Genomic DNA, 27,595 nt, shown 5'->3' with positions numbered 1-27,595 from the left:
TTCTCATTGTGGTGGCTTCTCTTGTTGTGGAGCACAGGCTCTAGGCCCACAGGCTTCAGTAGTTGTGGCACATGGGCTTCGTTACTCCACAGCATGTGGGATCTTCCTGGACCAGGGCTTGAACCTGTGTCCCCTGCATTGGTAGGCGGATTCTTAACCACCAGGGAAGTCCCCACCAGACTGTTAACAGTGACTATCTCTGTATTATATAGAATTGGAAGGGGGAGTTTCTTCAGGGTTATGAACGCCAAGGAAAGGAACCTAGTTCATTTAGCAGAATTCTGTAAACGGGATATTTACATAGGTTATTTTGATGTATTTATTCAGTAAAGAAAATGGTTTCACATATCAGATTTTTTGATGCATTTGAATCTTTATTCTACAACACAAGCAACATAATTACAATCTTTTAAAATATTTTCTCTTTAGAATGTTCATTTTCACCTCAGATAAAATGTACACAAAATACACTTGCAAGCTTGCTTACAGGAACCTGTTAAACAACAGACAGATTATATCAAATCAAATAGTTATATCAACATATAAAGGACGGTGGTTTTCTTTTTTTTTTTAAAGTAAATGTGACCAAACTAAGTAAGAAGGCAAAACAAAAACTGTACTTCCTTGACAAGTCCTTTGGAGTAAACAAAATGCTTCAAGGCTCCTGGTGAATGGGGTTGCAAGGATGAGTTATGCATTCTGTGGATAAAATGGTATACTGACTCAAATCATTATGGCTATACCAAGCTTCATTTATTTATAATTTTCAATGAAAACACGTCTAGTCTTTGGCATAATACAAGAAAGGATAAAAGGACCCTTTCCACCCATTGGCTTTACTTAGAGTGGGAAATGGTAGTAGGGGAACCGATTATAATGTAATTTATTTACGTCTATTCCTCTTAGAACAGCAGGAAAATTGTCTTAAATCAGTCTTTTGGCATGATTAGGACAATAAACTTCTTATTCTTGGTCCCCCCCAACCCCCACCCATCCATCAACTAAAAACAAAAAACAAAACCAAACAAAACCAGCCTTTCCCTCTAGGCACCTGCTCCTGCCCCGATCATGCCATACCTGGAAATTCTATCACACGGTTTCAACTGAAGTGAAACCAAAAATATCAAAAAGCACTAATTTTTGTCCAGTTTTACCTATTTTGTGGGAAACCAATTTTTATTAGAACCACTTCCAACAAAAATTGGATGAAAGAAGTGAGAGGGAGGAACACAAAGTTGCCTGCACTAGTCATGAGGCAGCCGTGGTGGCCACTGGTAGAGCCGGGACCGTGAGCTTCCCAACTTTAAAACTTACTTTACATGTTCGTTCAAAAGTTGGCTTTTAGATTCCTCCCTCCCCTTTTTGGCACCAGTTGGTAAAACAAAAATAAATTATTCCTAGAGATTAATTTTTCAAATTTAATTCAACATCAGTTATTAAAACAAACAAATGCACACATAATTTCCAAAAATGATTATGGGAAATGAAACTGCAATAGGAAAGCTTCAATTATTTCCATCTATAGAGGCAAGAACTTGAATCCTTGACAGCATTAATACTGATGTGCTTTCTCATCTCACTAACTCCAGTAAATATAGTCATTACTTTCTACTTACATAACAGTTTAAATAATGTCAGGATACGTAAACAGAAGTCTTTAGAGAAACGTAATGAATCAATAAAAATTTTGTGTCATCAGTATAGTTCATACAAGGGAGATGATTTTAAGGTACTCAATTTTTTTTTCCTTTTGAGTTATTACCTCTATGGTCTTTATTTTTTTTTTTTAATGGAAAAAGGATTTCCAAAGCTAATTAACTGAATAAAGTTAAGAGCTAAACTAAGTCCCCATCTATATTTAACATGATTTCACTGTATTCCCAAAGCACAGTGATGCACTTTTCCATTTTTCTCATCATTTGGAAAACGGGATAATGAATGTGGTCTTGATTGTGTAGGTATGTGCGCAAACACAACATATGTACTGAAAAGTCCTTAGAACAGGCACATGTGCTGCTCAAAAGGGAGTTAGTTCAGCTTGCAAATTCCCATGAAGCCATCGGGTAGACTCTTTACAGATATGTAGGCAATTAAAGTATTAATTTACACCAGATAGTTAAGTGAAAGATGAAAGCACTTCAAGTAGTATAATATCATCTTGATGTGCTAATATTTTGGTGACTAATGAGGGATATAAAACTACTGGCAAGCGAGCAACTACTCAAAAATTTCTGAAAGCCAGGAGCCAAGGTTGTGATGGAATCAACATGGAAACATCTCATCAAAACTGTATGGACAGAAGAAATTAAAACACTACATACTTTAAAATCACCTTCAGTACAAGTCAAAAAGTCAACAGGATACAAAAGTATGTCCATAGAGTTAATGTTTCTAAATACAAAGAGGAGAGGCTTACACTTATCTCACTGTTCCATGGAACTTATACATTCATTGTCTTCTAGCTTGTAAAAATCAACTGTTGGCATAATAAACCTGGAAACTGGGAAGACTAAACAGGAATGCTGTAGAGAATCCAATTCCATGTTGTCTGCCCAAGGTGAAGTTCAGTTTTTCTCTAGTGCTTGATAAATCAGGCTGATCTTAAAGGGAATAGTTAGAAACTTTTTCCAGGCATTGGTTTTCAAAGTGTGGTCCCCAGATCAGCAGCACTGGCCTCATCTGGAACTTGTTAGGAATGCAAATTTCTAAGCCTACTGAGTCAGCTGCTCTGGGCATTGGCCCAGCAATCTGTGTCTTAACAAGCCCTCCAGGTGATGTGTGCTAAAGTTTGACAACCACTGTTCTAACATCAAAAGATACTAGAGAGCCACTTCTTGAACTTTCAGGATAGGAATTAACAGTACAAACAATTCTTGGTGGTTGAAGAGGCTGGAAGGACCATAACTGGATGGAATTCAGCAGAAGTTGACTGCAGTTTTGTCACTAAGATGGCCAGCTAGTCTCTCCTCCCTAGACCCCCCCTTGCATTATTATACAAAGATAAAGCGGAAAGGTTTTGGATGGTGCCAGTGGTGTGGTAGTGGGCTTTTCTTCAATTGATAAATAGTGCCCCTCTTTATAAGGAAATTAGGCTTTGTTCTCAAGTAACTTTCTCCTATATTATCCCAGGGGCTGATTTTCTTTTTTTTGGGTCTATCTTCTCTGAAGTAATAATTGTATTTTGGAAATCTAAATGCTGTTCTAATCCAAAACCTTAATTATTAGTTACTTAATTAATCCACATCAAATACAAATATTAAAACACAGCCAGAGGAAAAAAAGGTTTGTCTCAGAAAGAGACAAAGTTTTCTAGATTGCTCCACTAGTGAATGAGGAGAACACTTTTTTTTGGATGAGGCATAATTATAAATGAGTTCTTTACCCAATTTCATAAATCTTGCCATACAACAAACTCATATATTCAATAAAAAGTGCTTAAAAATAGTCTTTTGCTTTTTTAAGGCCACGCTAAATCTCCCTAAATGGTACCCAAGCAGATGTCATCCACTTAATGTGATATGTTGGATTTTTCCTTCTGCCTGTTGCCTTGTCTACAAAGCAAGTAGAAATATTTAGGTGTGATGGCATGTGGTTACTATGGACAGTGACCTGGTGTGCTCAGTACCTGAATCTTTAAGCAATCTTGTTTGATCAGTTGCTTCCTCTACAGAGAATATGCACTTTGAAAAATGATCATTTATTTTGAATATTCTCAAAGTTTGATGATGACCTACAGCTTAGTCCTACATACTTGCTGGGGAAGCAAGTAGAGGGGCACTGTTGGCTACAGGGCACTTTATTCTGAGTGATTAAATGGTGATTGGAAAAGGTCAAACCATTCCTGTCATTCTAGACACAGACTGTCATGTTTTTCCATATAATAGCTGGCCATGGACAATATTATTCTATCATTTCCACCTAATTTGGCTAGTTTTCTAAATTACCACTGAGGATCTGCTTTAAGATTAAAGTTTAGATTTTGTTTTATTTTCAAACATAAAAATATTATGTTATATGTGATCTTACTATGCATAAACACTACCTTTCTCTTCTTTTTTTTAATGCTCTTTAAAAAATCCCCTTAATGTTACAGACAGGAACATCAATGAAATATCTTCAACTCATTTTAATTGTTTAAATCCTTGAAACACTAAAGTGTTTGCTCTGTGCACTTAGACACGGTGTGGTAGAGAGAGCCTGGCCTTTGAATTCAGGAACTTCTCTTTTGCAACCAACTTTGCCATTTATGGGTTACCTTGGGCAAGTTTCTGAATCTTTCTGGGTCTGCGTCCTCATCTGAAAAAATGAGGACAACAGTACCTATTTCACAGTATTATTGTGGGAATTAAATATGGTAATATAGGTAAAGGTCCACATTCTCAGAGGCACTCAATGATGTCACCTTCCCCCCTGTTGTTTGTAACCTTTTGCCACTGTTATCAGCTCCAAACAGAGGTCTTCTTTTTGCTTAGTTTGATAGGACTGACATGAATGGACTTTTCTTTCTGAGAAAGAAAACTTTCCTACATGAGCAATACTACGATGTATTTGGGGAAGTCAAAAATATCTATTATATAATTGCATTACCTTCTTATAGTTAAGGCTATTTGACTCTCTTAACTGACTCTATATATAAGTCCTCTCCTTAGAACAACAAGAACAACAACAAAGCCTAGTGATCCTCGTACCAGGACGTTTCCATCTAAAAGTACTTCGGAATTAATGTTAACATTTTGTCGTGTTTGATTTAGTCTGAGCGGTTACATGTGTTAGCATCTGCCTCGGTCAGTCATTAAATAGCCTAAAAGTGGTAAAAGGTGCCCTAGTTTTGTACTGATGAAGGCAGGAAAATAATCATAAGGGAGAGATGGCAAGAGGGTGTAAAGAGACAGCCTAAGCATCTGTGAAAGCTCATCAGGAGGTGCAAGAGGTAGGAGGGGTCCTATGAACCATTTACTAGCCTTCCATCAAATCTAAACCAGGAGGAGAAATCTGCTGCAGAGTGTGGTGTACTTGGCTGGGCTATTCAGTCAGGGATTGTTTTGCACTTTTGAGTTTTCCAGGTGCTTCTTCACTTTGGAAAACACGAGCACTTTACCAAAATATTAGAAAAAGAATAAATCTCAACCGGAGGGGAACACACCTCTGGCAGTAAACACAGGCAACTAAAAGCAATGTGCAAAGTCTTATTCTGCATAGATCTGAAAATACATGGTAACAGCTATTGTAACTACAAAAGCTTGTCTTGACCTTGGTCCTTCAGAGACCATGGGAGGGAATGAAAGAAAAGATGGGGAAAGGCAGGAACAGAGACACCAGGAAGAGTGAGGGACTGATGGGGCAGTCTGGGGAGGGAACACTCATCTCCTAAGGGTTTTTAGTTATCTCCCTTTCTTCTCTGCCCCTGGGAAGATTTGACTGACTTCACTGTGACCTGAAGTACTATTCCTCGGAGATTATTTGCATCAAGCAATGTCCTTTTTGAAAACTACAAATACGTCTTAGAATTATTACTGTAACTCATCTAATTTTCCAGCTGAAATCTGACATGGACATGGCACAGAGTCTGTTGGGAATGGAGGTATGCTGAACACCACTGTGGGCCAGGGAGTGGTCTACAGAAAAGATGACGGGAAGGGACCAAAACCCTCTGACAAAATTGTAGGTAAAGAACGATGTACATCCTCTCATGTTTTACTCTTGGGACCCATAATTAGGCTGGTACTAGAGTAGTATTTGAATACAGAATGGGGTAAACCTGTTTTCATAACCTAGCCATGGATCCCATAATAGAGAATCTGTCAGACAATGAATTCTGACATCTAATGGTTAACAACTTCTAGACCATGACATTCATAAATTCAGACTGGCTTCCTTTGAATTTTTATACTTTATAAAAAGTTGCTAGATAGAAACATTTTGTAATTACTCTGATTTGTTAATACCCTGCTTTGCTAAAGCTCCCCACCCCCCTGCCCCCAGTAAATTGTGGAATACTCACAGGCTCACAAGGAAGTGAACCTTAGATGAGCTACAAAAAGAGACAAAATCACTATGGTGTACTGCTTTTGTTTAAAAAAAAAAAAAGTATCCAACTTTCAATTCTACTTACAAAGTATAAAAAAAGAAAGCATAGAACACAACTCAGTGTTATCCCAACAATTCACTGCTCGTTAATGTCAAATTGTTGACCTGTTTCTAAACTTGCATTATTGTCTAGTGAGCAAAAACTGAAGGCAAAGACTGTTTTGTGGAACTGGAAAAATGTCTTCTGAATTCTATGGTGATCTCCAGATGGCATAGTGAGTGATAAGGTTCTTTCTTTCACATTGCCTAAATAATCAGGGAACCTTGTCTTCCTCTTAACCTTGTAAATAGTTATATATTCCCACGGAAGACATAGTTTACAAATACCAGCACTGAATAAAGCTGTCAGTTTTAAATCCTTACTTCCACACTTAAGAGTTGATGTTTTAGGGATAACATTTTCAATTATGAATAATTCTTAGGAGCTAGGAAAATTAAAGAGTGTCTCAGTAACTAACTCTAGAATGTGTATGAGTGGGCTTCACTGAGGAGTTTCAATCACTATTATAATTTAAGAAATATTAAATATACTGTAAATAATAAGATAAAGATTCCAAATTAATTTTCTAGTAATAATTAGGAAAATAAATATCTGCTTAAAATATTGGCCTGAATAAAAAGACCTCAAACAGAGGGCAAATCTACTTGCCAGAGAGGAGAAATATTTTAAATTGAAAAACTTCATTTCCTAAACTTCATTCTGTGTCTTTTTCTCCGGTAGTTTTATTTTCTTCTGAGACTAGAGCATGTATGAATGACACCATAATTTCCTATGACTGTTTAATATTTTCAGATTTAAAATGGTTTCATCATCATCTCCTTTCCCTTCCAGCTGTCTCCCTACCCCCACACTTCCTGCTCCCTTCCCTGAGAAGTCTGCTCACCGGACGGCGAATTCTTGAGTTCCTTTCTTCCAAGGGTGTTGATATAAAACGAGTTGTTTTGTTTCCTTAAAAACCAAATGCTATACCTTATGTTCAGATAATTGTGAAGCATAGAAATGTGTGTGCAACAAGGAACTAAGGCACCATTTTTTCTTTCCCTTTTCATTTTCCCCTTGGGAGCAAAAGCAAAGACTATTGGGACAGTCAGGGTGGCCAGTCTTAAGACATTTGGCACTATCTGTATCAGCCAATACCACTGAGTATTATGCATCAAAGGCTGCCATGCCACAGACTTAAAATCCTGCCATGAAAGAATTTTTTTCCTTTAGAAGTAGGGAAATGAAGGCAGAACAAGTACCTTATATGAGGAAGTTGGTGAACACCAACTAGAAAATCTTCACAACTTAGGAACAATTTTGAAATGTTCTGGAATATTTTACAGAGGAAGTCAGTCATCCCTTTCTCGATTATGACACCTAAGAATACATTTTTCCAACTGTTTTCTTCCCTGCTGAACTCATAATCATAATACAAATCTTTCTCCAATTAATCATGTCTGGTACTAGATGTCTGTGTGTACATCCGTTGACTTACCAGCAGATATTTCTTTAGCTTTTGCATTTTTTAAAAATGATGGATCAATGGATCAAGGCAGTATTATCAAAGGAGTGGCCCTTGAGAGGGACTCATCTGGAGATAATATTGCAGGCGAAAGCATTGGGAAATAAGATTTAGAAATGTGTCAAGGAATGTGGACTCTTTTGAAATTATGTGCAAAATTAGAGTTTCACTTGTGTCATCCAGATATTATGTTAGTATCCAGAATGGCCCCAATGCTGATTAGTTAGGGAGTGACTAGGTATTCACTGAGTCACTGGGGCTGGTGGTAGGGAAAATGCTATCAGTTGGGTTGGCAGACATACTCTAAACCCTCCTAAGTGTATTTCCTTGGGAATGGAACGTGAGTTTCCTACAGGATGATGTCATAGACACGGCCCACTCTGCCGAGCCATTCTCTCACAGCCTGGCGAACTCTGATGTCAGTCACATGACAGGTCAGCTGGCTGATGCATGGGAACACTGCTGGCTGGAGGGCTGTGAAGGTCTGGTCTGGAAGGATCTGAATCTGATTGAGAACTGTTAGCACCATGTTGGTCCATGCCTAAGAGAAAGGAATTAAGAGCATTAGCAGTTTTCTCCAGCAGTTTCATTTGTACTCTTAAGTGTGGCTAATATGCAAATGAGTTTTCTCAGGCTTTAGGCTTCAATAAGTTTAGTCTTTACTAATTTAAGGCACTTAAAATAGTTTGTTTATATATATAATATATATATATATGGAATAGCAGAGACTCTTCTAACATTAGGAATACCTTATTTTCAACTTTTACAAAATACAAAAATCTTATTCCTTAGATTTCAAAAAACTCTCTTGCCTTCTCATAATGAGATTTTCATGGGCCATATAACATTTGTAATCAGCAGCCTCTATAATGTCTAGAAAACCTGGAATAGGTCTACCTTAATTTAGGATAACTTTTGAAATCATAAGCAAGTCTCCAAAACATGAAAAAGCAATTAAGATTTGTTATTTGTCAAGAAGGTCATCTGTTAAAGAATAACCTTACATCTCAGTTTGGATACTTTTACAAATCTAGTCTAAGTTGATTTTTGTGGATTCTGAACTATGAAAGTTAGTTCTATGCTCAAGATACAATCAGAGGAAAAAAGCATCTTTCAAGATTTGTACTAATTCCAAATTTTTGTTCATTCCAAGAATACACTCTGTATAGGTTCTTAGAATCCTAGGGCCCAAGAACTTACTATGCTTGCAACAGGAATCTAAAATTTAAGATAAACATCCAGATGATTTTTAAAGGGCTCTCCATGAATCTAGATCCCTCTATTTCTCTTTTCCCATCTCATCTTTTCTTAAATTGAATGAAACAATGCCGCTGTTCTTTACTTCTCAAGCTCATTTTCAGGTTGTACCACAGAATTGCAAATATGAAACATACAAAGGAGTAGGAACACTCTGAAGAATGAGATTTTTTTATGTGCTCAGGATGGGCTAGAAAAAATTCACTGGAATAATGACATAATATGCACTTTGCCCTTTCACTTTACATAATCCTTCATAATTATAGAATTGCTTCAGTGCTACCTTCAAATGATTAACTGGCTTTGAGTCCTCAGTTTAAGTCCATCCATTTTCTAAGCTTTGGCGTCATCTTATTTACACAGGTGGGTTCCTAATTCTCAGTAGTATCTGTTATAGCCCACAGAAACAATTCCTGACATTACCCGAGAGTACAATTTCCGTTTCACAAGGATATGTGATGGATCCTATGTCTTAGGGTAAGGCACTCCCCTGACTTGGGAGGCTCAGAACATGTCTGATTGCTCCCTGAGAGGGACAGGTGCGTCACTGGTACCCAGCCTCCCTCCTGCATAGCTGGGCACAGCCCCTTGCATCCTCCGGCGGGCAAGGACCCACCTGGATCTGGGCTTCCGCGTCCCTCGCGGAGACACTCCGCGAGCTGCCGGTGGACCCCGAGCGGGGCCTCTTCTCCTGGCGCAGCAGCTCCGGGCCGGCGCTGAAGGAGTGCCGCATCTGCCCCTGGTCCATCAGGTGCTGGGGCCGCTGGAGCAGCGGGGAGCCTTGGCCCCTGGGGCCCAGCGGCTCTCCCTTCTTCTCCACCTTGACCTCTCTGGGGAAGGCGGGCAGGTTATGCTGCTGTTTCCTCTTCTTGTACTCGGTCACCAGCTTTGAGATGGTCTTGTCGGCCGCCATGGTGTAGATTTTGTTGCCGGCGTTCTCCCACCACTCCTTCTTGCGGCTGGGGTCCTTCTTCTCCACCTTGGGGCTCGGGGGCAGCAGTAGCATTTCCCCGCGGGTCCCCCTCAGGCTCTGAGGCTCACCCGCGTGATCCCGGGTCTGACTGCGGTCATCCTCGGGAGGCGTGTCTTTCCCGGAGAAGCCCCCGGTGGACGGGGTGGACGACTCCGACTGGAAGGAGGGAAGGATGAAGAACGGGTCGCTCTTGAAGATCGGTGCCTCCTCCATACTGTTTTCCAGGTCCAAGTGCATCTGGATGTAGTTATTACACAGCTCCATGCACAGCTTGTGAAGCCTCTTGACCAGCCACACCCAGTCGGCGTTGCTGACGGGCTGGACACTGAGGGAGGGCATCCGAGCCCTCCACTGCCTCTTCTCCTTGCCTCTAGGGGGGCTCACCTGGGCGGTCTCCTCAAAAATGTCTTCATCTTCTGATGAACACTGCTGGGACGAGTCTGTACTCCTCTCATCGTCCTCAAAAAGGACCTTCTTCACTTGCTCAGCAGTGATGGTTTCTTGGTTGCTGAGAACAGCACAGACCAGTGCATGGAAATAAATGTTAAAACTCATGGCAGACTGGCGGTAGAGGTTGGCAGCGCCCCCGATGCCAGACACTTTCTTCAGCAGGCACTTCAACCCAGGGCTAGTGTCAAACTCTCTGGCTGTCCTGTAGGAGTCCAGCAGCAGGTCAAAGATGACGGCCAAGTTCTGCATGGAGATGTATCTGAGGAAGCCCGCCAGCTTGGCTTCTGGCACTTGGATCTTCTCCTCCCCAGGAGAGGGGCCTTTGACAAACTCTTCTAACAAGATGTCATATAAGTTCTGGAGTAACACTTGATGGGATAGTAAACTCACCACAATTTCCCTGAAGGAAACACTTCAAATGAAAAGAAAGGCATTGATTAGTAGCCTGCTGCCTTATATGAGTTACCTTAAAACGATTCAGACCTTACACAAACAGAATGACTAGGCAAAATTACAAACTAAACTACTTGTATTTTAATGTCTTTCTTCAAAAAGGATAAATTTCTTGGGGTATTACAAGATGACAATTTTAATCATGATTAATGAAATTCCTGACACTTTAAAATTGAGCTATAGGATTAATGTTATGATATTGAGTTACTACTCAACAAGACTTAGGAAACAAATAGAACAATTTTATAAAAAATTTTTTAACATAGGCACAATTATGGTATATGACCTGTTTTATTTTCTTTTGTAGTTATGAGTAATAAAACAAATCAATATTTCTGAGTTACGTTAATTTTAATTGGCCTTTTCCTACCCTTTGCCATTTTTCCTTAAACCCAAAGGTTTTATTATTGTTTTTTAAAGTGATGGCTGAGGAATTTTTAATAAATGGAAAAATTAAAATATAATAATTAACCTTATGCTTGGACATTTGAGTTCATTTCTTTTCCCCAGTTTCACTTTCTCCTGCATATCTAGGAATGAAGTCTTTATTTCACTAAGACAGGCTTAAGAGCTTAAAACCTCTCTTCTGCTAGTTATCTAGGGAATCCAAGAAATAGTTAATTGCAAGATTCCACATTATTATTTTCTCCAGCTGGTTGCATCATTTTATCTTGTGCAAGGATAGCCTCTGAAAGTACAAAATCAGGGTGTGATGGTGTGTTATATAACATACCCAGACAAAGGCAATATTCCATATAGGCTTGGGGGAAGAAACAGGAGGAAGGAATTATTTACTGGTCTGCACACTCCAAATACAGGAATTCTGACTACAACTGTCAAGTCTGTCAACACTGCTAAGACACCTACCTATGAGAATACGGGGAGAGATTTTTTTTTAAATTTTATATTGGACTATAGTAGATTAACAATGTGGTGTTAGTTTCAGGTGTACAGCAGAGTGATTCTGTTATACATATACATGTATCTATTCTTTTTCAAGCTCTTTTCCCATTTAGGTTATTACAGAGTATAGAGCAGAGTTCCCTGTGCTATACAGTTAGGTCCTTGTTGGTTATTTTAAATATAGCAGCGTGTACCTGTCAATCCCAAGCTCCCAATCTATCCCTCTCCTCCACCCTTCCCCTCTGGTAACCACAAGTTTGTTCACTAAGTCTGTGAGTCTGTTTCTGCTTTGTAAATAAGTTCATTTGTATCATTTTTTCCGGATTCCGCATATAAGCAATATCATATGATATTTGTCTTTCTCTGTCTTACTTCATTTAGTATGATAATCTCCAGGTCCATCCATCTTGCTGCAAATGGCATTATTTCATTCTTTGTAATATTCCATTGTATATATGTACCACATCATCTTTATCCATTCATCTGTCAATGCACATTTAGGTTGCTTCCATGTCTTGGCTATTGTAAACAGCACTGCAGTGAACATTGGGATGCATGTATCCTTTTGAACCATTTTCCCCTGGATATATGCCCAGGAATGGGATTCTGGATTATACGGTAGCTCTATTTTCAGTTCCTTAAGGAACATGCATACTATTCTCCATAGGGGCTTGTACCAATTTGCATTCCCACCAACAGTGTAGGAGGGTTCCCTTTTCTCCACACCCTCTCCAGCATTTATTGTTTGTAGACTTTTTGATGATGGCCATTCTGACTGGTATGAGGTGATACCTCATTGTAGTTTTGATTTGCTTTTCTCTAATAATTAGTGCTGTTGAACATCTTTTCATGTGCTTTTTGGCGATCTGCATGTCTTTTTTTGGAGAAATGTCCACTTAGATCTTCTGCCCATTTTTTGATTGGGTTGGTTTTTTTTGATATTGAGATACATCAGCTCTTTGTATATTTTGGAGATTAATCTCTCATTGGTTGCATTGTTTGCAAACATTTTCTCCCATTCTGTGGGTTGTCTTTTTGTTTTGTTTATGGTTTCCTTTGCTGTGCAAAAGCTTTTCAGTTTAATTAGGCCCCATTTATTTTTGTTTTTATTTCCATTACTGTAGGAGATGGAATGAAAAAGATATTGCTTCAATTTATGTCAAAGAGTGTTCTGCCTATATTTTCCTCTAGTTTAATAGTATCTAGTCTTACATTTAGGTCTTTAATTCACTTTGAGTTTATTTTTGTGTATGGTGTTGAAAAATGTTTTAATTTCATTTTTTTTTTTTAACATGTAGCTGTCCAGTTTCCCCAGCACCATTTATTGAAGAGATTGTCTTTTCTCAATTATATAGTCTCGGCTCCTTTGTCTTAGATTAATTGACCACAGTTGCAGGAGTTTGTTTCTGGGCTTTCTATCCTGTTCCATTTTTTAAAAATAAATTTATTTATTTATTTATTGGCTGCATTGGGTCTTTGTTGCTGTGTTCAGGCTTTCTCTAGTTGTGGAGAGCGGGGCATACTCTTCGTTGGGGTGCGCAGGCTTCATTAGTTGCAGCATGCGGGCTCAAAAGTTGTGGCTCGTGGGTTCTAGAATGCAGGCTCAGTAGTTGTGGCACATGAGCTTAGCTGCTCCATGGCATGTGGGATCTTCCCTGCCCAGGGATCAAACCCGTGTTCCCTGCATTGGCAGGCAGATTCTTAACCACTGTGCCACTAGGAAAGTCCTCTCTATTCTGTTCCATTGATCTATATTTCTGTTTTTGTGCCAGTATCATACTGTTTTGATGACTGTAGCTTTCTAGTATAGTTTGAAGTCAGGGAGCCTGATTCCTCCAGCTCTGTTTTTCTTTCTCAAGATTGCTTTGGCTATTTGGGGTCTTTTGTGTCTCCATACAAATTTTAAATATTTTTGTTCTAGTTCTGTGAAAAATGCCATTTGTAACTTGATAGGGATTGCATTGAATCTGTAGATTGCCTTGGGTAGTATAGTCATTTTGACACTATTGATTCTTCCAATCCACAAACATGGTATATTTTTCCATCTGTTTGTGTCATCTTTGATTTCTTTCATCAGCATCTTATAGAGTACAGGTTCTTTGCCTCCTTAGATAGGTTTATTCGTAGGTATTTTATACTTTTTGATGCAATGATAAATGGGATTATTTCTTTAATTTCTCTTTCTGATCTTTCGTTGTTAATGTACAGAAATGCAACAGATTTCTGTGTATTATTTTGTGTCATTTCATTGATGAGCTCTGGTAGTTTTATGGTATCATCTTTAGGATTTTCTATGTATAGTATCATGTTATGTGCAAACAGTGACAGTTTAACTTCTTTTTTTCCAATTTGGATTCCCTTTATTTCTTTTTCTCCTCTAACTGCTGTGGCTAGAACTTCCAAAACTATGTTGAATAAAAGTGGTGAAAGTGGACATTCTTGTCCTGTTCCTGATCAACAGGAAATGCTTTCAGCTTTTCACTGTTGCATATGATATTAGCTGTAGGTTTGTCATATATGGCCTTTATTATGTTGAGGTATGTTCGCTCTATGCCCACTTTCTGGAGATTTTTTTAAAATCATAAATGGGTGTTGAATTCTGTCAAAAGCTTTTTCTGCATCTATTGAGATGATTATATGGTTTTTATTCTTCAATTTTTTGATGTGGTATATCACACTGATTTGTGGATATTGAAAAATCCTTGTATCCCTGGGATAAATCCCACTTGATCATGGTATATGATCCTTTTAATATATTGTTGGATTTGGTGTGCTGGTATTTTGTTGAGGATTTTGCCTCTATGTTCATCAGTGATACTGGCCTTTAATTTTCTTTCTTTTGTAGTATCTTTGGTTTTGATGACAGGGTGATGGTGACCTCATAGAATGTTCCTTCCTCTGCAATTTTTTGGAATAATTTTAGAAGGATAGGTGTTAACTCTGCTCTGAATGTTTGATAGAAACCATCTGGTCCTGGACTTTTGTTTGTTGGGAGTTTTAAAATCACAGTTTCAATTTCAGTACTCATGATTGGTCTGTTCATATTTTCTATTTGTTCCTGGTTCAGTCTTGGGACATTTTACCTTTGTAAGAATTTGTCCATTTCTTCTAGGTTGTCCATTTTACTGGCATACAGTTGCTTGTAGTAGTCTCTTATGATCCTTTATATTTCTGTGGTGTCTGTTGTAATTTCTCCTTTTTCATTTCTAATTTTATTGATTTGAGCTCTCTCCCTCTTTTTCTTGATGAGTCTGGCTAAATGTTAATCAATTTTGTTTATCTTTTCAAAGAACCAGCTTTTAGTTTCATTGATCTTTTCTATTCTTTTCTTCGTCTCTATTTCTTTTATTTCTGCTCCGATCTTTATGATGTCTTTCCTTCTACTAACTTTGGTTTTCGTTGTTGTCATTGTTTTTTTTCCCCTTCTTTCTCTAGTTGTTTTAGCTGTAAGGTTAGGTTGTTTACTTAAGATTTTTCTTATTTCCTGAGGTAAGACTGTATTGCTGTCAACTTCCCTCTTAGAACTGCTCTGCTATGTCCCATAGGTTTTAGATTATCATACTTTTGTTTTCATTTGTCTCTAGGTATTTTTTGATTTCCTCTTTGATTTCTTCAGTGATCCATTGGTTGTTTAGTAGCATATTGTTTAGCCTCCATATGTTTGTGTTTTTTACTTTTTTCTCTAATTTCATAGTACTGTGGTCAGAAAAGATGCTTGATATGATTTCACTTTTCTTAAATTTACCAAGGCTTGCTTTATGGCCCAGCATGTGATCAATCCTGGAGCATGTTCCATGTGTACTTGAAAAGAATGTGTATTCTGCTGCTTTTTGATGGAATGCCTTATAAATATCAGTTAAGTCCTTCTGGTCTAATGTGTCATTTAAAGCCTGTGTTTCCTTATTGATTATCTGTCTAGATGATCTGTCCATTGATGTAAGTGGGGTGTTAAAAGTCCCTCACTATTATTATGTTACTGTCAATTTCTTTTATGGCTGTTAATATCCGCCTTATACATTTAAATGCTCCTATGTTTAATGCCGTTGTTATATCTTCTTCTTAGACTGATCCCTTGATCATTATGTAGTGTCCTTCTTTGCCTCTTTTAACAATCTTTATTTTAAAGTCTATTTTGTCTGATATGAATATTGCTACTCCAGCTTTCTTTTGATTTCCATTTGCATGAAATATCTTTTTCCATCCCCTCACTTTCAGTCTGTATGTGTCCCTAGATCTAAAGTGGGTCTCTTGTAGATAGCATATATATGGGTCTTATTTTTGTATCCATTCAGCCAGGCCATGTCTTTTGGTTGGAACACAATCTGTTTACATTTAAGGTGATTATTGGTATGCATGTTATTATTGCTGTTTTGTTAATTGCTTTGAATTTGTTTTTGTAGATGTTTTTTCTTCCCTTCCTCTTTTGTTCTCTTTTCTTGTGATTTGCTGACTAACTTGAGTATTGTGTTTGAATTCCTTTTTCCTTTTTGTGTGTGTATTATAGATTTTCAGTTTGCAGTTACCATGAGGTTTTTGATACTGAAGTCTATAAATAAGCAAGATCATTTTAAGTTGCTGGTCTTTTAATTTCAAGTGCATTTCCAATAGCCTGCATTTGTGATCTGTCTATTATGATTGCTGGTTTTCATATCATATTTGTGTGCAGATGATTTCCTATTTTTAGTGTATGTTTGCCTTTACCAGTGACCTTTTCCATTTGTAATTTTCTTGTTTCTAGTTGTGGCCTTTTCTTTTCTGCCTAGAGAAGTTCCTTAAGCATTTGTTGCAAAGCTGGTCTGGTGGTGCTGAATTCTCTTAGCTTTTGCTTGTCTGTAAAGCTTTTGATTTCTCTGTCAAATTTGAGCCTTGCTGGGTAGAGTATTCTTGGTTGTAGGTTTTTCCCTTTCATCACTTTAACTATATAATGCCATTCCCTTCTGGCCTGCAAAGTTTCTGCAGAGAAATCAGCTGATAACCTTATGGGAGTTCCCTTGTATGTTGTTTCTTTTCCCTTGTTGCTTTTAATATTTTTTCTTTATCTTTAATTTTTTGCCAGTTTGATTACTATATGTCTCGGCATGTTCCTCCTTAGATTTATCCTGCCTGGGACCCTGCACTTCCTGGACTTGGGTGACTATTTCCCTTCCCACATTATGGAAGTTTTTAGCTTTTCTCTTCAAATATTTTCTCAGGTCTTTTCTCTTCTCCTTCTGAGACCCCTATAATGCAAATGTTTGTGCATTTAATGTTGTCCCAGAGGTCTCTTAGACTGTCCTCATTTTGTTTTATTCTTTTTTCTTCTGTTCCATGGCAGTGATTTCCACCATTCTGTATTCCAGCTCACGTATCCATTCTTCTGCCTCAGTTATTCTGCTATTGATTCCGTCTAGTGTATTTTTCATTTCAGTTATTGTTCATATGTTTGTTCTTTAGTTCTTCTAGGTCTTGTTAAACATTTCTTGTATCTTCTCAATCTGTGCTTCTATTCTTTTTCTGAGATCTTGAATCATCTTTACTATCATTACTCTGAATTCTTTTTCAGGTAGATTGCCTATCTCCACTTCACTTAGTTTTTGTTCTGGGATTTTTATCTCATGCCTTCATCTGGGACATATTCCTCTGTGGTATCATTCTGTCTGACTTCCTGTGATTGTGGTTTCCATTCCACAGGCTTCAAGGTTGTAGTTCTTCATGCTTCTGGTGTCTACCCTCTGGTGGATGAGGCTGAGACTTCCTGGTGGGAGGTACTGGTGCCTGCCCACTGGTGGGTGGAGCTGGGCCTTTTCCATCTGGTTGGCAGGGCTGTGTCAGGGGGTATGCTTATTTGGCAGTTGTTTATTCAAGAAGACTTTAAGCAACCTGTCTGCTGATGGGTGGGGCTCTGTTCCTGCCCTGTTGGTTATTTGGCCTAAGGCATCTCAGCACTGAGGCCTACAGGTTTTTGGGTGGGGCCAGGTCTTGGTGAGAAAATGGCAACCTCCAAGAGGACTCACACCAATGAACAGTCACCAGAACTGCTGCCGCCATTGTCCTTGTCTCCACAGTGAGCCACAGACACCCTCCTGCCTCTGCAGGAGACCCTTTGATACCAGCAGGTAAGTCTGGCCCAGTTTCTTATGAGGTCATTGCTTTTTACCCTGGGTCCTGGTGCTCATGAGACCCTACGTGCACCCTCCAAGAGTGCAGTTTCTGTTTCCCCCAGTCCTGTGGAATTCCTGTGATCAAACCCTGCTGGCCTTCAGAACCAGATTCTCTGGAGGCTCCTCCTCCTGTTGCCAGACCCCCAGGCTGGGGAGCCTGATGTGGGCCTCAGATCTTTCACTCCTGTGAGAGAACTTCTGTAGTGTAATTGTTTTTTCAGTTTATGGGTTGCCTACCTAGCATGTATGGGATTTGATTTTTATCATGATCGTGCCCCTCCAGCTGTCTCATTGTGGCTTCTTCTTTGTCTTTGGATGTAGGGTATCTTTTTTGGTAGGTTCCAACATTTTTTTGTCAGTGGTTGTTCAGCATTTAGTTGTGATTTTTGGTTTTTCCATAAGAAGGGCTGAACTCACGTCCTTCTACTCTGCCATCCTTAAACCCAAAGCTTTTAGAATCTTATTGAAGTTGGTTTGTAGGCACCTTAACAGTTTTCCAGGATTAAAAATGTTAATGCTTTAGGTACATATGTATGAAAGCTTTAGTGCTTCCAGTGTGTGAGACAGAGGAGATCTAAACACTGAAAAGTTTTTTTTTTTTAACTTTAGAGGTATTATGGGGCTAATATTTTCAAAGAAAGAAATTAAAGAAATTGATAATTTGCAGCCTTCTAAAACAAACCTAGGAGAGAAAGCAGCAGTCACTTAGCACAGGCTAATTCCTTTCTGCATCCTTTTCTGCCAGCATGGATGTGGGACTCATTTGTGGGCCTTGGATGTGCACTTGGGGGAGGTGGGAGAGGGTGACTGCTCCCTAGACATCTGGCCAGATCTCCTGGTTGAGAAGCAAGTGCAACCCACCAGCAGTGACAACTTCCTAATCAGGGCACAGCCCCGATAAGGCAACATTAGAAGTGATTGCTCAAATACTTGGTGATTCGGCTCCTTTTGTTTGGTTGGATTCCTGTACTAACAAAACATTTTCAATTCCAGTTTCAACATTTTAATTCAGCAATGTGGTTTTGGGTTTATGGTTTCCCATTCTTTTCATTGCTCTTAGAATTTCATGAAAATAGCTTATGCTATGATGTTGCAAACTAATTCCCATAATTGAATAATGACAAAATTATAACTCATTCATACTATTGATTTCAAAAGTCCAACTATTATATTAATACTTTAAAAATATTTTTATTGGAGTATAATTGATTTACAGTGTTTTTAGTTTCAGGTGTACAACAAAGTGCATCAGTTATACATATATCCACTCTTTTTTAGATTCTTCTCCCATATAGGTCATTACAGAGTACTGAGCAGAGTTCCCTGTGCTATACAATAGGTCCTTATTAATTATCTATTTTATATATAGCATATATATAAATCTATTTTATATATAGTGTATATGTCAATCCCAGCCTCCCAATTTATCCCTCCCTCTCCCCCAGTAACCATTAGTTTTCTACATCTGTGACTCTATTTCTGTTTTGTAAATAAGTTCATTTGTACCATTTTAAGACCATGAATTTAAAAATTACTTTTATAACTAGCATGAATTAAAAATTACTTTTATTTTTAGTTAAAAATATTTTAACTAGCAAAAAAGAAGAAAAAATCGTTCCATATGTTTTTTAAAGGCTGACCTTGCCCTTTGTGTAGTGGTATCTCAGAGAAAACATTGTACTTTCAGCAAAAATGGAATATGTACAAAGAGCTGTCACTCACAAACAGTAACCCCTTCTAACAAATCACATAGCAACTATTTTTGTGATAAAATATATATAACCTGAAGTTACCATTATAACCATTTTTAAAAGTTCAATTCAGTGGCATTAAGTACACGCACAGTGTTGTGTAACCATCACCACCATCTATTCCTAGAACTTTTTCATCCTAAACGGAAACTCTGAACCCATTAAATAATAACTCACCAATCCCTTCCAACTCCCCCACCACAGAAGTAACTTTTGACAAGTTACTCGAGGTATCAGGAGACCTGAATATCTACTCTTTGGAAGAAGCAGGCTGTGAAAGCCACCAATTTGGTCAAGTGCTTCACGTCCACAGCTACAGGACGCTAACTAAGAAGGGAAATCCTGTCACTTATCACTGGTCTGGCCTCCCCACTATAGCATAAATCTTCAAGGGACAGGGTAGTGCCTTGCTCATCTTCTTGTCCCAGGGTAAGTGTGTGGTAAGAGAAGCACTCAAAACAAACGAAAATAACAGGCCTGAGTACAGGTGCTGGGAGGAAATGGTCTTTTTGAGCAGTGGCTCTGACGCTTCAACCCCATTCTTCTGGCAGCCTGGACTCCTGAAGCAGGGAGCACAACCAGGGGGTGACTTCTGGAGGTTTAAGCAGCCTAGCCCAGGAGAATTTTTTTTTTCTATTACCTCCCCTGAGAAATGGAAAGCCCTTTACCAGCAAATACCTAAAGAGAGGGCTGATCAAAGCATCTTGTCAACCAAGGTATTGCTAACTGAGCATGTAAAAATAGGACAGAAAATCCCCTTTAGGTTCAAGCCAAATAATGTGGCATAAAGAAAACATAGGAGAAGCAGCAGCAATACTTCTGAATATATATTTTCTGAATTTCAAAAATTCAATATATTTCTGAAAGAGATCAAATTTTCAGAAATATATTGAAGAAGTGAAATAACTGTTTATAGATCTGCAACTCTTCATCATCACCTATTCTGACACGAGACAAGAAAGATCTGGAGCAAACAAAAATCAACAGATAATTTTTTAATATGTTGTACCCTTTTCTCAGCACATCTTTTAAGATGAGGACCTTGAAGTGGAGAAACTTACGGCTTCCTTTCCTGCTTCTGATGCAATGTGAATAGGTAAGCAAGCCTCCAGACTGGATAATTGAGAGTTAATTGCTTAACAAGTGGCTGACTTAAAACATACTAATGTTGGTATCAGATAAACAAGATTCATAGTTAAAAGTACACCATAAAGCTCTAATTAAGATTATGTGGCTTATTTAAAGCTTGGGCTACCAATGTCAAAGTGACTTAAAAACGATACCCAGATTTCTCTTTACTTAAATGTTGCAATCTGGTTTTAGTTCCAGTCTTTTTTTTTCCATGGGTGATTTTAATGTGGACCTCTGAGGATGCACCTGACCAGCAGATCCACAAACTTTTCTTACATTTAACTCATCTTCTACTACCTTCTGTGCTAAGAACTGCCCCTGAGAATGAGTCAAATTCAACAACACAAAATAAAGAATTTTAGAGGATGATTTTAGGCATAGTGGCTTCCACTAAAGAATTTAATGTGCCTTTCCTGTTTTTCTCAGTTTCATTGAGGGGGTAACTGCCTTTTTTTTTCTTCTTGTTTTAAATAGTATCTATTTATTTTACAATGGGAAATGAGAAATTTCTCTCTCTTACACCCTTATGCCTATATCACTCCCAGTTCCCTTCATCCATACTTCCAATACAATTATGTCAATTTTATTTACTCAGTAACTCAGTGTTTATATTAATATGATTCAAAGCTGGGTTATGTAGTATATTGTATTACTTTTTTAAAAATTTTTTACTGAATTATTTTTCCTTAATTATTTGCTTAGCTTTGTATGTCCCTAATTTATTCCTAAGCTTTTTTTTTAATTGGAGTATAATTGCTTTACAATGTTGTTAGTTTCTGCTGTGCAATGAGTACAGCATAATTATACAGAATAATTGTCTACTAAAAGTACTAAGTAAACTGAGGAACCATGGTGATAAATTTTTAAAATCTTAACATTTTAATACCTTTAAACCAATAACATAGGAGTATTCAGCGATCCTATTTTTCCTATATGTTGTTTATAATGTGAATTCAGCCTATTATTCTGTTCCCCCTTTTTCTCCTTTTACTTCAGAAATTATGTTAGCAGGACTCATTGGCTGAAGGGACTAGAAATACAAGAGAAGGAAAACAGGTAAGAAAAGAACTGCAATTTGAAACTAGATCAATGCTTAAAGCTGTGGAAAGGAGTGTACAATCATTGGTATGTAATAGATAAAAACGAACAACACTTTTGAGTGACTGGCAGTGGAGGGAAGCAGGGCATAGGTTTGGGAGAAACGTGGGATATTGGTAAAATTCTACTTCTGAAGTGCAGTGGCAGGTTCATAGTTATTTCACCTTTTATTCACGCTTTATGACTTTTGAATCTCCCACAGAGTCTTCTGTATGTGTTACACACACTTGCCTAAAAAATTAGTAACTGGAAATTTCACCCAAATAGGTAAATTAATCTAACTGCTATGCTAACTGGTAACTTTTGGAAAAATCACACTCTCCCCCTAAAATGGAAATGGTACAGGACACAGGCATGGTGCTCAGCTAGACCTGGTTGTGATTCTGGCTTCCCCACTTCGCTGTCTCCCTGCATGTTTCATCCTGCGCAAGTGGATGACCTACCCTCTGCAATTCACCTATGGTGCTCAGGTACTTAGCATTTAAAAATGGGAACTTTCAGTCACTGGCTTCATCTTAAACTCTAGGAACAATGGTTTTTAGGCAGGATGATAGTATTTAAAAGGGCAAGTTTCTTATGGCAGGACAGAGCTTTCTGTATCCTAACAGCTGTATTGCTCATGAGAAGTTGATGTATTTCCCTCACTGAAGCAATATGCATCAGGTCTCAAGTTATTTTTTAAAAAGGATTATAATACGTATGATGCTATAGATACACTGAGTTTGTCCCCTCCCCACCAAATTCATACATGGAAGTCCTAACCCATAGTATCACAGAATGCACACTTTGAAAAAGGGTCTTTAAAGAAATAATTAGGTTAAAATGAGGGCATTAGGGTGGGCCTTAATCCAATATGACGAGCGTCCTTATAAGAAGAGGGAATTTGGACAAAGACATATAATGAGGAAAGACTATGCAAAGACACAGGGAACAGACATTCATCTATAAGCCAAGGAGGGAGGCCTCAGAGGAAACCAACCCTGCCGACACCCTGATCTTGGACGTCTAGCCTCCAGAACTGTGAGACATTAAGTTCCTGTTGTTTAAGCCCCCCAGTCTGTATCCTTTGTTATGGCAGCCCTAGCAAACTAATACACGTGAAATGTGGGAAATCTGGTTAAAATGCTAGCAAGTTTTTGCTAAGTGGCTCCACAACTGTTTCTAGCATTCTTGGCTGAAGACTGAATTACAATGAGTAAGAGCTGGGACTGCGTGAACTTTCCTATTTATATGTGCCCTACATGTTTAAGCTTAGGTGCTTACCTTTTCTTGGTGTGTCCGTTTGGCTTCTCATCAGGAGGCAGTTCAATAATGAGCTGACAGGACTGAGCATGATCAAAGTTGTTCGGAGTCTTTGGTGAGCCCTGGGTGTCCAACATAAACACCTGCAGGGGTATACAGAGGTACGGTTCAGCGCCACCGTCCTCGACCTGCCTCCACCTGGGATCAGCTGGATGGCCCTCGGCAAGCGGCTTACTCTTTCTACTCATTTTCTCACCTTTAAAATGAGGTTGGTAATGATTTCCTACCAGTATGTTTGCTGAGAGAATTAAATGAATGAATATGTGTGTATTAACATATGCAAAGCATTAGAACAGAAGAGTAAATACTCAATAAATGTTAGCTGCTGGCATGGCTAGTAATATCACTACTGCTTCTACCACGTGACACGTCATTACACCCCAAATAGCAAGGGCTGACATTTAATATTAATTAAGAGTAAATAAAAAGGGGCTATGTTTGTAAGAGATCTTCTCCGGTTAGACGTCTGTTTGGTACATATTCTATTCCATGCAGGAATAGGAAATTAATTGGGACTTCTGTCAGGGCTGCTGATGTGGCCATGCTACTCTCCTAGGCAATGGGAGAAGTGACTTAGAAAACCGTAACCACTTCTTGGATTCTGATCCAAATGATTTCATTTGACATTATTTAATATACCTTCACTACTTCCCTTTGGAAACCTGAGTATTTTTAAGGAATTTTTTCTTTCCAAATCTTGTTAAATTATCAGATAATTGAATAGCGGATTATCTGAAGAGTAAGTATGCGAGGAAGGTTTGGGACTGAAGAAGAAAGTAATATTAAGAAATGAAAGATTCACTGTTTTCTGCTGCTCTTCTCCATTAACTATATTTCGGAACAGGTTTCCATTTTCACATTCTCGCTATGTGGTGGGATGTGGGTGAAAAGACCTCTGGATGCACCTGGGAAAACTCCTCATCTAGTCAGCTGTGATGGCTTCCTGCTTAGAGAAGCCACACCTTCGGAGGACCACCCTCCTGCCTTCTCTGTTATGGTTCCTGGCCAGACTTCCCGATGCAGGGAGCCGCCCACCATGGCTGTGCTGTGGGGAGGGGTGTGCTCTCTTCCTCCAGAGCAGCAGAATCACTGTGTCCTGGGATGTTAGGAATGTGCTCAGCAGATGTGAGGAGCTGAAGCGGGGAGGTTCTTGTCCCACTCTCTGAGGAGAGCTGGGGAAAGCCCTTCAGAAGCCACACCTGGCAGGAAACTAATAGTGTGAACGTGACCGAGTTCTTTTTGTTGCTAGTCAGGGCGTCCTGGGCTATCAGTGTGCTAAGAGGAAATTCTAAGAAGAATTTAAATAGACTTTGTAGCAAAAGGGAGCCTTTGAAGATAAACCCCCAACTCATTTTCCCAGTGCATATTTCTGACAGTGCATATACACTTGCAAAAATTTCTTAATATTTTAAACACATACACATGTATATGTAAATATCTTCTGCCTATGAAAATACAATTCAAATATGTATGCTGCTGTTAGAGTATTTAGCCAGCCAATCAGTGGTGGTTGGGAATTTAGTCCATTTTTGTTTTTCCCCTGTTATGAATAGCACTGTTATGAACATATGTGAATTGAAGGACAGTGCTGATGAAGGTCCCATACAGGGTTTCTTAGAGGCAGACTGGCAGGTCACTTATGTGTTTGAGGGCATATCTGTAGCTCATGCTAAAGCTGTAAGGCCTTCTGTGATTTAGTGATTCACTGACTCAACAAATAATAAGTGCCTTCTATCTGCCCTATTCTAGGACTACCAAGAAAAATATACAGAATATGTTCTCTGCTCCTAACTCATCAGCTTACAACCAACTTTTGTGACTTCTGCCATGTGTCAGAGGAAAAAGTCATTGGTACATGGTGGTTCCTGCATGGATAAGTACATTTTAATTTTACTGATTCGTTAACATTCAACTCAAATTTACTATGCACCTTGTAAATGTTAAGCTCTTTGCTCCACATGGGAGATATAGGGAAAAAAATCAAGTAAGTTTACTATCTTTAGGCACTCATAGTCTAGCATTAACAACAGTATTTCAGTAACTATTTACAATATAAGTAGTGCAAGCAAATCACATTATGTATGGAGTGCAGTGCTGGTGGAAAAGGACCCTGTTTGATCAGGGCTCGGGAGGATACAACATGCTAGAGATGGTGAGAGGACCATAACGCTGGTGAGTGGGTTCAAGTTATTTTTGGAAAAGAACAGCACTGGCCAGAGGTCAGAGCCAGGAGGTATACGTCCCTACGGGAATGAAAGGCAGTTCGGTGATGCGTGGCCTTCAGGAAGGATTCCCAGCAATATCTCAAGCTCCCAGAGCCCCGAGGATCAAAAGCCCCGGCCCTTACCTGCTGAGCCATGGCTCGGATGCGCCAGTACTCGGCCTCGGCGCTGGGGGAGGAGGACGGGGCGGCCACCCTCACCTGGCAGCCGTCCCCTCTGAAGCTCTCGGTGCCGCTGTGGAAGCAGCCCAGCAGATCCTAGGGAGAAACACAGCAGTCATTCGCTGGTGCAGCTGCGTTCATGGCTCCAGGCCCTGTCCGGGATCTGACATCGTCACTGTGTCTGGGACAAAGTACTCGTCCAGCTACCCTGTTCTCAAGTGAGACCGACTGCTAGGAGGAGGGAGGCGGAGTCCAGGCGGCCCAGCCTGAGCCTCGCCAGGGAGCTGAGGAAGGCTGGGCTCTGCTCTGAGCGGCTTACCTTCACCGGCTTGAGTGTGGCCGAGAAGGCGTCCTGCAGGGCACAGCAGGCCAGCCTCCACATCTCCTCCGTGAACACGGGGCCCGCTGTCACGAGGACGTACCTGCCAGGAGAGACAAGGAGAGGTGCCTTGACGTCGCACATTTTATTGTCACAAAAGGTAGGCCCTTCCCGACGTGTGCCTAGATTTCTTAATCTGTAGTTTCCTTAACAAGTCCTGCTGTCTTTTGTCACTCTGGTATGCCATTGTCCTAAAAATATTTCCTAACCCATATAATATAAAAATATCACTGGATGCCCATTACAAACAGGCCCATGTTTAAACTTCGGCTTGTGTGCATGACTGTATGTATTCTATGCTAATTTTCCCATCACAGCCTCGTTTTCCACTACGCCTCTACACATGACAAGATGAAACCCTCTCGTCACTTGCAGTTCTCACCTCTATGTATTTGTTCCTACAAAGTCGCCACCCAGCGGAAGCTTGCCCACCTTGGGAGATCTGACCAAGTATCACTACCCCAGAAAGGTCTTGCCAGCCGTCCCGCTCCCAGGCCTTGTCCTTTCCTGGCATTCACACTTCCTCCCCGCCGCTATCGCTTTTCCCGTGACTGACTCTGTTCTGCCTAGAGCGGGCTGTATGCTCCCTGAGGGCAGGGACCTTGGTCACATCACTTTCTGGGCAGCAGAGCACCCAGGCTAGTGACTTACACAATAAATATTTGCTGACTGAATGAAAGGAAGAATTAGTAGCACAGTCGTTAAGAATTTAATTCCCCTGGATTTCATAAGAAAAAACTCCAGTTTTGTGGAGAGCCAGGGAACCTTTATCTCACCTAATACAGGAGCAGCCCACTCGGGAGATGGTCTCTGTGGGCTTGGCCACACACGCCACCAGCAGCTCAAAGAGGTCCTTCAGCACGGTGTTGATCATGCTCTCATACCTGATGTCTGCAAGAAAAGAGAAGCGAGATTGCAACGTGATGGTATTGCAAAGGAACAGGCTGGATGGCATCCACAGCAAGAGAGGAAAGGCCGAGTGATAAAAATATATATAAATATCTGGGAATTAGAACAATGAGAAAAATGGCTGTAACAACAAAAATAAAATGCCCATTACAACAAAAATTTTCTTGGATTTTACCTAATTTTAGCTTGTTTTGCCCATTTCTAGATATATCAAGATGAAATGCATGTGGCTCACTTTTATGTGTTGATGTATACTTTTCAAAGTATATAATTCATCTACTTAAGCAGAATAGAACATACACTATTATATAGCCTGAATACCAGCTAGTAAAAAATTTTAATTCTTAAAAAAGGGGAAGATAAAACAAACTTTCCTTACTGCTGATAGTTGAATTATATTGAATTAAATCTCTCAGGAAACAAAAAAATCTTCTCATACTAACTACCACTTCTCGAATCCTTTCAGTTTGGCCTCAGTCTGCATACTGTCCCCAGACTAAAGAAAATAAGCCCCCGCCCCAAAATCACGTTCTCTTTGCCCAATGCAAGGAATAAGTCAGTATTCTTTTCCACAAAGTCCTTAGGAAGCCACAGAACCAATTCTCAGTAGAATCCTCAAGGGTCCTGAGCTGTGCCAAGCCATGACCTGGACAGAAACTCTACTCCTAGGGATGCAGTTAGAGCCTGTGCATGGAAACACCCCCTCTTCTTTCTCAATTGGTGTTTTTGTGCAGGGCAAACTGTCCTTACTAAGCTTAGTGGAGACCCCATTTCTTATCTCTGCTTTTTGACTCTTCCTTGGGGTCATGTGTTTCTCTAACCTCGCCAGCAAGGGAGCCTCTAACCTCACCTCTTCCTTTATAACTTCTAGGGC

The 27,595-nt window shown here is 39.4% G+C and overlaps 1 protein-coding gene and 1 long non-coding RNA gene across 2 annotated transcripts in view; one reads left to right on the top strand and one right to left on the bottom strand.

The window, feature by feature from the left end:
- Nucleotides 1–367: 367 nt before the first annotated feature.
- ARFGEF3 (ARFGEF family member 3) overlaps nt 368–27,595 on the bottom strand; it is a 165,627-nt gene continuing 138,399 nt past the window's right edge. The window contains exons 29-34 of the mRNA XM_057738354.1: nt 26,589–26,703; nt 25,753–25,855; nt 25,398–25,529; nt 23,012–23,133; nt 9,466–10,684; nt 368–8,133 (exon numbers count right to left, since the gene is read on the bottom strand). Coding sequence (XP_057594337.1) covers nt 7,942–8,133; nt 9,466–10,684; nt 23,012–23,133; nt 25,398–25,529; nt 25,753–25,855; nt 26,589–26,703 — 1,883 coding nt within the window. The 3' untranslated portion in view covers nt 368–7,941. The remainder of the gene's footprint in view (nt 8,134–9,465; nt 10,685–23,011; nt 23,134–25,397; nt 25,530–25,752; nt 25,856–26,588; nt 26,704–27,595) is intronic.
- Nucleotides 17,227–25,725, top strand: LOC130855197 (uncharacterized). The gene is made up of 5 exons (XR_009054247.1): nt 17,227–17,723; nt 20,540–20,615; nt 21,647–22,218; nt 23,046–23,258; nt 24,800–25,725. It is a non-coding gene; the product is annotated as an uncharacterized LOC130855197 (long non-coding RNA).

This window comes from Hippopotamus amphibius, chromosome 6, assembly GCF_030028045.1.
Source record: "Hippopotamus amphibius kiboko isolate mHipAmp2 chromosome 6, mHipAmp2.hap2, whole genome shotgun sequence".
Lineage (NCBI taxonomy): Eukaryota > Metazoa > Chordata > Mammalia > Artiodactyla > Hippopotamidae > Hippopotamus > Hippopotamus amphibius.
Note: the sequence above shows the minus strand (reverse complement) of the source record. Positions and strands in the feature narration are given on the sequence as shown.